Source organism: Miscanthus floridulus, chromosome 10, assembly GCF_019320115.1.
Source record: "Miscanthus floridulus cultivar M001 chromosome 10, ASM1932011v1, whole genome shotgun sequence".
Taxonomy (NCBI): domain Eukaryota; kingdom Viridiplantae; phylum Streptophyta; class Magnoliopsida; order Poales; family Poaceae; genus Miscanthus; species Miscanthus floridulus.
The window spans coordinates 32,814,120-32,826,918 of record NC_089589.1 but is presented as its reverse complement, the minus strand read 5'-3'; the positions used below and the strand labels follow the sequence as shown (position 1 = coordinate 32,826,918).

Sequence of the window (12,799 nt, the reverse complement as noted above, 5' to 3'; positions counted from 1 at the left end):
GCACACAATGTTTTGATGACATGGAAGGTATACTTTTGAAAAAATGTCAAAAGGTTATGTTCATGGGCCATCATCGATTTCTTCCATTGAATCACGCCCTAAGAAAGAGAGGCAAGCATTTTAAAGGTAAGGCAGAGCACCAAACAAAGCTTGACACCCGTAGTGGTGAGGATGTATTCAATATGGTCAAGGATGTACAAGTAGTGTTTGGGAAGGGACCTGGCAACCAACCTATTCCGAATGATGCTAATGGACACGTACCCATGTGGAATAAGAAATCCATATTTTGGGAGCTACCCTACTGGCAAGTCCTAGAGGTCCGCAACACGATTGACATGATGCACCTGACGAAGAAGCTTTGTGTGAACTTGCTAGGCTTCATGGATGTGTATGGCAAGGCTAAGGACACACTGGAAGCAAGACAGTACCTATAGTGTATGAAAGAACAAGAGAACATGCATCCAGAGATGGTAGATGATAGACGCTAGTACTTAAGTCCTGCCAGCTACACTCTTAGCAAAGAAGAGAAGGAAAGCATGTTTGAATGCCTAAGCAGCATCATGGTCCCATCTGGCTTCTCGAATGTAAAGGGGATAATAAATGTGGTAGAGAAGAAATTCTTAAACTTAAAGTCTCATGACTACCACGTGCTTATGATGCAATTGCTTTCAGTTGCATTGAGAGGGATTCTACCTCCACATGTACGATTAGCCACCATGAAACTATGTGCATTCCTCAACGCAATTTTTGAGAAGGCAATCAATCCAATGCGTCTAGCAAAGCTACAGAATGACGTGGTCTAATGTCTTGTCAGCTTTGAGTTGGTGTTCCTGCCATCCTTCTTTAATATTATGACGCACCTGCTATTTCACTTGATCAAATAGATTAGTATTCTCGGTCCTGTGTTCCAACACAACATGTTCCTCTTTGAGAGGTTTATGGGTGTCCTGAAGAAATATGTTCACAACCATGCTCGTCTAGAAGGAAGCATCGCCAAGGGCTACGGAATAGAGGAGGTCATTGAGTTCTGCGTTGATTTTATTCCTGACCTCGACCCAATTGGTGTAACTGAATCACGGTATGAGGGAAGACTAAGTGGAAAGGGAAACTAGGGAAGAAAGCATATATTGGCAAGGAGGACAATTATTTCTATAAAGCACACTACATAGTTCTGCAAAACTCCTCCTTGGTGGATCCGTATATCGAGGTACACAAGGATATTGTACGATCCGAATTCCTAGGGAGGATTGAAGCCTGGATTACGCGTCGGCACATGGAAACTTTCGGTGGTTGGTTGCGAAAATGATGTCAGACTAACAAAAGTCTGGATGAGCAACTATACTTGTTGTTTATGGAACCATCTTGTCATATCCTGACATTCAAAGGGTATGAGATAAATGGCAATACATTTTACACGACAGCCCAAGATAAAAGGAGCACCAGCCAAAACAGTGGTGTACGCATAGATGCCATAGACCCAAATGGGAATAAGGAAACATATTATGGCCGCATAGAGGAGATATGGAAACTAGACTATGGACCATATTTCAAGGTCCCTTTGTTTCGGTGCCAATGGGTGAAGGTGACCGAAGGTGGGGTAATAGTTGACAATCAATACTGAATGACAACAGTGGACCTCAACAATTTTGGGTACAGAGACGAACCATTCGTCCTAGCCAAGGATGTGAATCATGTGTTCTATTTGAAGGACATGTCTACCAAACCAAAGAAAGGGAAAAACAATGACAACGCCTCAGACAATGAGCTAAAGCGCCACATAGTTCATTCAGGGAAAAGAAACATCATGAGAATTGAGGATAGGTCTTACATGTCAAAAGATTATAAAAAGAATGATGGAATTCTGCCCTTCATAGTGAACAGTGACCCAAGCATGCTACTAAATAATGAGGACACTCCATGGTTACAGCGTGATCATAACCAAGGGACATACATCAAGAAGAAGTTCATTGCTGTTCCCGCTTGATATGGTGATGCATTAGACCTATTATGCAATAATTGTGACTTCTGATTTTTCTATCATGTTTTCATATTTTCTACGGTTTAAATGAATTTTTTGCATGACTGTGGATTTCCTGTGGATATTTTGTGATAAAAAACCAAATGATCAATGTTAATAAGATGTCAAAACTAATTCGAGTCGAAAAGCAATAGTTTTAATGAGTTTAATTAAGTAGTATATTTTTGCATGGTGGAAATTGTGATTATTATTTACACTATGTTAAATATTTATATGGTAAAACAAAAGAGTTTAGGTTACATATTTTTCTTGTGTACAATAATGTAAAACCAGGTCTGGGATTTTTTTTGTAATTTTTTGGCTAATATTTTATTTACTAGGCAATTAACAACTCTTTGCATATTTATATAAAAGAAATACATAAAAAAGGAAAAACTTCTGGAAACTGGCAGGAAGCTAAACTGCAGCCCACCTTTACTCCCTAGTGGATCAACCACCCAGGACTAAAGATGGGCTGCGTTTCGCGGCCCGCCAAAATCACCTTTACTCCCGGGCCATGGCTGCACCCAGGATTAAAGGTCAGAGCTTTAGTCCCAGGACTAAAGAACCTTTAGTCCTAGGCCATGGCTTCATGCAGGACTAAAGGTCCCCCCTATATACCGCCTCCTCTTCTTTCCCCTCCATCATCTTGTTCTTCGCCCAAGAGCCACCACGCGCCGCAATTGCTTCTCATCGCCTCTAGCACCGCCTCCACGCACGCGCACCTCTCTCGCAATCTCCACCGGTGGCTAGGTTCGCGCCTCTCCCGTCCATGCGCGGTGCCTAGATCTGAATCCACCGCCGTTGTCCTTGCCGTCACCCAGATCTGATCTGGATCCGCCATTGTCGTCGATCCTCATTGTCGTCATCGTTGGCTCCACGCGCCTACCTCCAGCACCGCCTCGTCACGTGCACGCTTCATCCCTGCCTCCACACGCTCGCCCTCGCTGCACGCTCATCGTCCCTCTCGCTGGAGCACGTCATCATCCCATCTTCATCATCTCCACCACCACCTCATCTTCAAGCTGTCGTCGTCCTCATCATCATCTCCAGCACCGCCTCATCACACGAGCGCCACGCGCTCGTCCTCGGCGCGTGCTTGTCGTCCCCCTCGTCAAAGCACGTCGTCCTCTCATCTACATCATCTCCACAACCTCCTTGTCTTCGTGCCATCCTTATCCTCATCATCATCTCCAGCAATGCCTTGTCTTCGTGCCATCCTCGTCCTCGTCCTCGCCGAAACCGCGCCACCGCATGTGTGAGGTGCATATTATTTTTTGGCATAGAAAAAATAGAAACAATAGATAGAAATAATGTAGTATACTATAATATATATAGAAAAATTGTAGAAAATTAAACAATGTAGTTGTAGAAAATAATATTGAAAAAATATATTTAAATTTTCATAGTTAAAAGGATTGATTTTATTAGTGCAATGATTTTTTGTATATATATATATACATATCTGAATTTTGATATATTCACATTAGTGTGACATGAATTTTCATATATTTATATACACCAATGTTGATATATATATCCTAATATCCTGAGCTTCGTGCCCTCCCGATCAAGGCATAAATAATAACCTTGAATTCTGTAGTTATATATATTTGATTTTGAATCTTCATAATTAGTGTGACATGAATCCACTCCAAACCCTAATTAAGGCTCCAAACCCTAACCAGATCGAGCTCGGCATAAATAATAACCCCTGAAGTCTAGTTATATATAGTTATTTAAGTTTAAGCCACTGACTCGCCCCATTTGCATATGCATGACTAGTGTATGGTTTTCATTTATATATAGTTGTGGTAATTAAGATGGCCGAGCTGCAAGTTGACTACGAACAGAATGAGGCCATGATGAACAGTATCAATGCTGACACTCAATATGGCCCTAACCAGAACGAGGCTGACCCGGAGTTCTATGACAACTCTCAATACTTACTAAATTTTGGAGATGAGCAAGAACTTCTTGTGCAAGAAAATCCTATGTGTAGCACCCAGTTTTAAGAACAAAACCAGATACACACCATATGTGAGCCCAGGAAGTCAAATCTCACATATAGCTACGAATATGGGTAATATCAATAGACAATGCTTAACATATAACATACTTGATACAAAGAATACAACCTTAGATAGTAGACAGTGGAAAGACACTCTGTTCTTCAGGTGAAGACTCCAACTCCATAGGGACAACTGACTGGTTGATCACAAGCCTAACTCCTCTAGACTAGAAATCTGGTACTCATCCGAGATTTTTCCAAAGTATATAAAAGTAAAGCAAGCGTAAGTACATGTTGTACTCAGCAATATAACATGGGGTTCATGAGGCTCAAAAGGTTGACACAGGTTTAACTGCAATTAGCTTTTAGTGAGTCATGTTTTTAGCAATTGAGTAGCGTTAAGTTTATCACAAGCCCACATAAACAAATGACGAGGTAAACATGAATAATGAATAGCATAAACAATTAACCATTAATGATCATATATTCCATAAGAGTTCCAAGGCCGCTCGTGACCATGAACACGACTGATATACCAGTTTTACACTCTGCAGAGGTTGTACACTTTCACCATGAGCCATGATTTACCCTTTTGCCTGAGGCGGCCAACCTCTTGACCCACTTCCAAGAAAGGTAGGTAGGGTTCACTATGAAGTCTTTCAAAGGTTCGTCTAACAAGTGTAGCCCGCTAAGGATTCCCCATCAACTAGTAAGATCCCTCCCCCAAGGTGTGACGAACAAAAAGACAGAAACCAAAGTGCACTCCCTTGGCAGGCCACGGAATCAAACCAATCGGAGCCCCTCTTGCGCCTTTCGGTAAGCTACTACCAGAAAAGGTCCTCATACTTAACTAAAGTCATAGCCATATAGCACGCATGGTAGTACTGTAACTCCCGGTTGACCACTTACAGATATGTCCTTAAGGAGAGGAATCTAGAGCACCATAATAATAGCCCAATGCTCTAGCCCTCTTGAGCCATGTTGCTAAAAAGCATCTTTTAGTGTTTATTGCATATACCATTAGTTAAGTTACAAGATCATGGTTATTTAATTTGAGCACTAGCAAAATACTACCCAATGCAATTACCATAGGTATCAAGGTACAAGTTATCAACAACTAGGATATCCTTAAGGTTGACAAGGTAGACACATGTAGTACGAATTAAATGATTTAAGGTGAATAGGACAACAAGGATGATCCCATGCTATACTTGCCTTAAACTCGGATCCTTCTTCTAGTCCAAACCTTCAATGAATTGCTTCTTGATCACCAACGCAAAGCTCACCGACTGGACATGATCATAAAACACCACACAAGCATCCATGCAATCATACATGAAGCCAACAATAGACCTAAATTACAATAGTACACCAAACATATGACACACCAAGTGAAAAAGGTTTGAAAGACGTGCTACATGTTGCTAATCGGAGCTACATTGATCAAGAAACATCTACCAGTAGATTTACTTTTATATAAGAAGAAGAAAACTATAGGCTTCATTTGTTTTAACTATATAAAATCATATATATAAGATATTTTATAAATAATATAAATTGAATTAAGTCAAATTTAGATTTGAATTATAATACTAAAGTAAAACAAATCATATTTTATTTATAAAATCCAGTTGCATAATTATTATTCAAGTTAGAATTTCAACCATAAAATTCTAGAGTTGTTGATATGATAAACATTGTTACTAATGTGTAGATCTCGTCGCTATGAGTCTAACGCAACTTGAACGGGTCAAAACGGAGCTAAAACGTAGAACATATAGCCTAAAGAAGGTAGTGGCAAAACTATAAATAAGTAGATCTTCTATTTTGAATTTAAAGAAATCAAAATTTGGTTTTCAAACCAGCCAGGGACTGCGGGCACGGGTCATGTTGAGATGTGCCTGCTCTCTGCACGGTGCTAGAAGTTTGACCTTGGGTTGTACTTTCTGGCCCATAGTGGTTCGCGACAGTATAGGCTTCCATCGGGAGCCACACCTGAGGGGTTGGGCTAGGCAAAGCTCCCGACATAGAGGTTGGGCGAGGTGAAGCCCGCCCCTAGAGGTCAGGCAAGGTGGAGCCCCTGACCCAAAGGTCGGGCGAGTCAGAGTCCCCGACCTAGAGGTCGGGCAAGGCGGAGTCCCCGACCTAGAGGTCGGGCGAGGCGGGGCTAGCCCCTAGGGGTTGGCGAGCTAGAGCCCATGCCCCAGTGGTCGGGCAAGGTGGAACCTGCGCACCTAGGGGTCGGTTGGAGCTGTAGTCGCACACTTGACTGCTCGGGTGAATCAATGTTGATGACTATTAGCTCCTCCTCTTCGGGTACCCTAGTATTGGTCCCCAACAGATGGGGAGAAGACCCTAGGACAGGCAGAGCATTCATTCGTTATATGGCAAAAGCACTACATCATTATTCCTAGTGCAGTGGCTAGGGTACCGTCGCCTCCTCCTCAACTACCTCATGGTAGCTGCAGAAGCTAGAGGCCAAGAACATTTTTGCTAGGCTAGCTATGGATCTTGCCAAGGTGAAGATAAATCTTCAGGTAGAGAGTGACAAGCTTAGTATCCTGAGCGCTGCCCTCAGAGTGGTCTGCGATGACCTCAAAGTGGTGCAGTCGGAGGGGACCAGCTCACTCGCAGCCCATGCCGTTGAGATCATGGCTCGGGTGCGACCGCTCGAGAGGAATGCCCTTCACGCCGGCGTCAATCAGTCCTTCGTGATTGCTCATTCTCATTATGGGGACAACATCAATCTGGAGGTGATGAGCCATGGCTACACGCCCGGTTATGAAGTCCATGAGCTAGAGGAGATGGAAACGGTGGTGGCTCCCCTTTCGTAGGACTTGGTAGATAGGATAGAATGCATAGTTCTCCCCTAGAGGGGCTAGTTAGTTAGGTGAACTCAGGCCGTGGAGCCATTAATCTTGTAATGAACAAGTATTTTTTGTTTTAAACGTTTGTCCTTTTCTAATGGTGAAAAGGAGTGTGATGCGAACTTGTGGTGAACAAGTTTTTATTTTGAATGTAAAGTGAGTAGGTGCAACCTGACCCATTCTGTCATTGGGTCTGCTTAGGTCGAGTAGGTGAAAAAACTTTGATCACGCCGGGGAGCAAAAGTGCCGTAGACGCCGGGGCGTAGGTCTTTTAGCAGTCCGCCCTGGTTTTACTCATAGTTAGTTTCCACGACTTTTACTTTTCAGGCCTTAACATAGGAAGGGGTCGGATGGGAGTTTCTAAGTGAGAGTATTCCCCTATCAGCCCCCGAGTGAGGCCCTGACCCCTGGCCGTTTGCAGGGGTCGGGTGTTACTAAGAAATAGGGGAAGCAATCAAAACTGATAAGGAAGAGTGTTTTTTATTTCAGAAACATGGTTTTACATAAGTACATCCAACGACATTGGAAAAGAGCTAAGGGTAAAAGCAACTTAGCTACTCAATGTTCCACGGTTGGCTGAGGATTTGGCCGTCGATGGTTTTGAGCTTGTAGGTGCCCGGTTGGAGCACCTCCGCAATGACTATGGTCCTTCCCATGGTGGCGATAGCTTGTGGCGATCCTTGTTGCTCTGGACAAGGCAGAGTACTAAGTCTCTAACATTGAAGGCCTGACCCCACACCCAATGGCTAGTGGTACCAGTGCACAACGCTTGCTAGTACTTAGCCAACCAGAGGAGGGTTATATCAGCAGTGCTTCATCGAGCTAATCCATGGCATCTTCGAGGGTCGCCTTGGCTCCCTGCTCGTTGTATGACCTAACCCTTGGCGCCCTGATACTCAAGGTCGGTCGGGAGGATGGCCTAAGAGTCGTAGACCATGAAGAAGGGAGTGTAGCTGGTGGCCTAGCTAGGGGTTGTCCTTAGGCTCCAGAGCACTGTGGGAGCTCCGCGACCCATCTGCTACCGAACTTGTTTAGACGGTTGAAGATCCTTGGCTCGAGGCCTTGTAGGACCATACCGTTCGTGCGCTCGACTTGGCCGTTCATACAGGAGTGTGCCACGGTGGCACAATCAACATGGATATGATGCTCATCGGTGAACTAGAGGAACTTCTTCCTAATGAACTATGTGCCATTGTCCATGATGATAGAGTTTGGGACTCCAAAACGATGGATAATATTGAGCAAAAATAGCACGGCTTTCTTGGATTTGATCACACAGATTGCCCAAGCCTCTATCCATTTTGTGAACTTGTCTACGGGGACAAGTAGGTGCGTGTAGCCCCCGAGCACTTTTTTAAGAGGCCCAACCATATCGAGCCCCCAGACCACGAATGGCCATATAATGGGGATGGTCTAGAGCGCCTGGGCAGGCAAGTGGGTCTACCGAGTGTAGTACTGGCACACTTCATAGGTGTGTACAACTTGCTCAGTGTTGGCTACTACCATTGGCCAGTAGAAGCCTTGTTGGAACATGTTCCTGAACAAGGTTCTAGGCACGGCATGGTGCCCGCAAACCCCACCGTGGATGTCGTCTAGCAGCTGCTTCCCTTGTTCGACCGGGATACAACACTATAGGATCCTGGTGTGGCTTCATTTGTAGAGCTCTTCCTCAATGACAACAAACAACTTGGCACACCGTGTGAACCACCGAGTCTCCATCTTATCCGCAGGCAACACCTCCCAAAAGAGGTAGTCGAGGTAAGGCGTTCTCTAATCAGCAGGAGGGTCAGGCTCCACCACTGGGTCAGCATCAATCTCCATCACTAGAATTTCATGGACCTCCATAGCTTCGAGGTTGGATAGGTCCTATGGAGGGCTGAATCCTGAGCCTAGGGCGGGTAGCTTGTTGCCAGCTCTAGCCCCCGAGCCTAGGCTAGAGGGATTGGAAGAGGTCGATGGTTGCCCAACCCCCGAGCCCCAGGCTAAGGGGTCAGGCGAAGCTATCGGTCACCCAGCCCTCGGGTTCGAGATGGGCGGCTTGCCTCTAGCCTGCCATGGCTCTTTGTATTGGACCGAGGGTTTGTGTTGATCGCTAGAAAAGACGCCAACTAGGACTGGCTCTTGGCTGGACGCCATCTTTGCCAGCTCATCGGCTGCCTCGTTGAGCCATCGGGGATGTGGTTGAGCTCGAGGCCATTGAACTTGTCCTCCAGCTTGCGGACCTCCTGGCAGTACACGGCCATCTTGAGGTTGTGGTAGTTTGACTCCTTCATGACCTGGTCGATGACTAGTTGGGAGTCACCTCGGATGTCAAGCCATCAGATGCCCAACTCTATCATGATGCGTAGGCTGTTGACAAGAGCCTCGTACTCTGCCACATTGTTTGATGTGGGGAAGTGGAGGCGGACCATGTACATCATGCGCACCCCAATGGGCGAGACGAAAACTAGCCCGATGCCAGCGCCCTTCTTCATCAGCGAACCATCGAAGTACATGGTCCAGTACTACTGATCGATAGCTGTTGGTGGCATTTGGATCTCGGTCCATTCCACCACAAAGTCGGCCAGCGCTTGGGACTTGATGGCGGTCCATGGGACAAATGAGATGCCTTGATCCATCAATTCGAGAGCCCACTTGGTGATTCTTCCCATCGCATCCTAGTTCTAGACGACCTCGCCAAGAGGAAAGGACATCACCACCATCACTGGGTGCGACTCGAAGTAGTGGCGCAATTTTTGCTTGGTGATGAGGATGGCGTAGAAAAGCTTTTGGATCTAGGGGTAGCAGGTCTTGGAGTCGGACAAGACCTTACTGATGAAGTACACAGGACGTTGTACTTTGAGGGCATGCCCCTCTTCCTCCCGCTCCACCACTAGTGCGGCGCTGACCACCTGCGTGGTGGCCATGATGTAGAGCAGGAGTGGCTCCTCGACGGTCGAGGGAACCAGGATCAGGGCCTTTTTTAGGAGCTCCCCGAGCTTCTCAAGCGCCTCCTAGGCCTCGGGCGTCCACTCGAAGTGGACGGCTTTCTCCAGGAGCCAATAAAGGGGGAGGCCCCATTCGTCGAGGCATGAGATGAAGTGGCTGAGTGCGGTGAGGCACCCTATGATCTGCTGTGCCCCCTTTATGTTCTATATCGGGCCCATTCTCGTGATAGCCGAGATTTTTTCTGGGTTGGCTTTTGATGCCGCGCTCGGAAACGATGAACCCGAGCAACATACCCCTTGGAACCCCGAAGACACATTTTTCGGGATTGAGTTTGATGTCATTCGCTCAGAGCTTCACGAAGGTCAGCTCAAGGTTAGTCACAAGCTCGTCAGTGCATTTGGATTTGACTATGATGTCATCCATGTAAGCCACAACAGCCTAACCGATGAGGTTACCGAAACACTTGAGCATGCAATGCTGATACATAGCCCCAGCGTTTTGGACCAAAGGCATTATGACATAGCAGTATGATCCGAACAGGGTGATGAAAGAAGTCATGAGTTGGTCGGACTCCTTCATCGTGATCTGATGGTACCCGGAGTACGCATCAAGGAAGCAGAGGGTTTCACACCCTGAGGTCGAGTCAACTACTTGATCTATGCGTGGCAAAGGAAACATATCCTTTGGGCACGCTTTGTTGAGACCCATATAATCAACACACATTCTCCATTTCCCACTCTTTTTTCTTACAGGAACGGGATTGGCTAACCACTCAGGATGATACACTTCCTTGATGAATCCCGCCTCCAAAAGCTTTGTAATCTCCTCACCGATGGCTTTGTGCTTCTCCTCATCAAAGCAGTGCAGTCATTGCTTCACCGGCTTGGAGTTTGGCCTGATCTTCAAGGCATGCTTAGCGACTTCCCTCGGAATGCCCAGCATGTCTGAGGGTTTCCACGCAAAGATGTCTCTTTTGGCGTGGAGGAAGTCGATGAGCGTGCTTTCCTATTTGGAGAAAACTATGGTGCTAATCCGGAGCAACTTGCCATCAGGGTTGCTGGGGTCCACGGGGATCTCCTTGACACCTTCAGCAGGCTCAAAGGACCTAGCCGGTCGCTTGGAGTCTAGAGGCTCCTCGGCAGTCCTCTCCTGGATGGCCACAAGCTCGGTGGAGGCAACGATTGCCACGGTGTGCTCGCAGCACTCCACCTCGCACTCATAGGCACGCTGGAAAGAAGTGTCAACGATGATGACCCCTCGCGGGCCTGGCATCTTTAGCTTCAGGTAGGTGTAGTTGGGGACAGCCATGAACTTCATGTAGCATGGACATCCGAGGATGGCATGGTAAGTTCCATGGAACCCTACCACCTCAAAAGTGAGGGTCTCCATCCTATAGTTGGTCGAACTCCCAAAGGTGACAGGCAGATCGATCTACTCGAGCGGCATGGCCTGCTTCCCAGGCACGATGCCATGGAAAGGTGACCCAGTTGTTCGGACATGCGCTCGATCGATGCCCATAGCATCGAGCATCTCGGCGTATAGGATGTTGAGGCTGCTACTGCCATCTATCAGCACCTTGATAAGCTGCTTCGTGCTGACAATCGGGTCGATGATGAGCGGATAGCTCCTCGGTTGAGGGATGCTATCGGGGTGGTCAGTCCGATCGAAGGTGATTGCGGACTCCGACCACCGGAGGAATGCAGGCACAGCGGGCTCAGTCGTGTAGACCTTGTGGTGCGCCAGCTTCTATCGGTGCTTGGAGTCGTAAGCCACTAACCCCCAAAGATCATGAGGCAGCTGTTGGGGGTCGGGAAGCCATCATCCTTCCCATCGTAGTTGTCCGCCGTTGGCTTGGGGTCTCTTCTTGGCAGCCCTTTGTTGGTGCCACCGGACAAGAACCACTTCATGAGAGCGCAGTCCTTGTACAGATGCTTGATGGGGAAGGTGTGGTTCAGGCATAGTCCTTCGAGCAGCTTCTCAAAGTGGTCGAGGTGCCCTTAGTGGGCTTCTGACCCCCTTTATGGTCAGCAGCGGACACAAGCGAGCTCTCGCACCGCTGTTTGTTCTTCTTCTTGTGGGGACAGTTGGAGGCGCCCTCGCCGGTGTCGTCATCCCGCTTTGCCTTGCCCTTGGAGCGGTCGAACATAGCTCCAACCGCCTCCTCACTGGAGGCATGGCTGGTGGCGATGTCGAGGAGCTCCTTGGTGGTCCTCGGACCCTTGCGGCCCAACTTGTGGACCAGGGACTCGCAGGTGGTCCCAGACATGAAGGCTCCAATGATGTCAGCATCGGCGATGTTGGGCACCTCATTGCACTGCCAAGAGAAGTGCCAGATGTACTCATGGAGAGTTTCTTCAGACTTCTACATGTAGTTTTTGAGGTCCCATGGGTTTCCAAGGCGCGCAGAGGTGCCCAGGAAGTTGCCCACAAAGATCTCCTACAAGTCCACCCAACCATAGATGCGATTGGGCGGAAGGTGTTCCAGCCATGTTCGCATCAATTCGGCGAGGAATAGGGGGAGATTGCGGATGATGAAGTTGTCGTTATCCATGCCACTGGCCTAGCAAGCAAGTTGATAGTCCTTGAGCCATAGCCCGGGGTTTGTTTCCCTGGAGTACTTTGTGATGTTGGTTGGTGGCCGGTATCATGGTGGGAAGGGTGCATTAAGGATGTGTCAGCCAAAGGCCAGAGGCCCTGGCAGGTCAAGGCTAGGGCTTTGGTCCTCGCCGCTGTCATAGCGTCCACCGCAATGAGGGTGGTAGCCACGGCTGGCCCCCTCTCTCTCACTGCTGCAGGCACGCCTATGGGCGCTCAGAGTGTTGCGGGCGTCGCGATTGCGGCCAAGGTGCCCGTGCACAAGGAGTGCAACCCACTGCCCATCATCGTGTGATGCCTGGTGGACAGAGATGTCCTTGTCATGCTACCCCAAGGGCGCATTGTGACCAACATCGAGCTCGCATCATCGGAACAACAAGC

The 12,799-nt window shown here is 47.5% G+C and overlaps 1 protein-coding gene across 1 annotated transcript; it reads right to left on the bottom strand.

The window, feature by feature from the left end:
- Positions 1 to 10,828: 10,828 nt before the first annotated feature.
- On the bottom strand, positions 10,829 to 11,212 carry LOC136488364 (uncharacterized). The gene has a single exon (XM_066485324.1). The coding sequence runs from the start codon at positions 11,210 to 11,212 to the stop codon at positions 10,829 to 10,831; it is 384 nt and encodes a 127-aa protein (XP_066341421.1).
- Between the last annotated feature and the right edge of the window lie 1,587 nt (positions 11,213 to 12,799).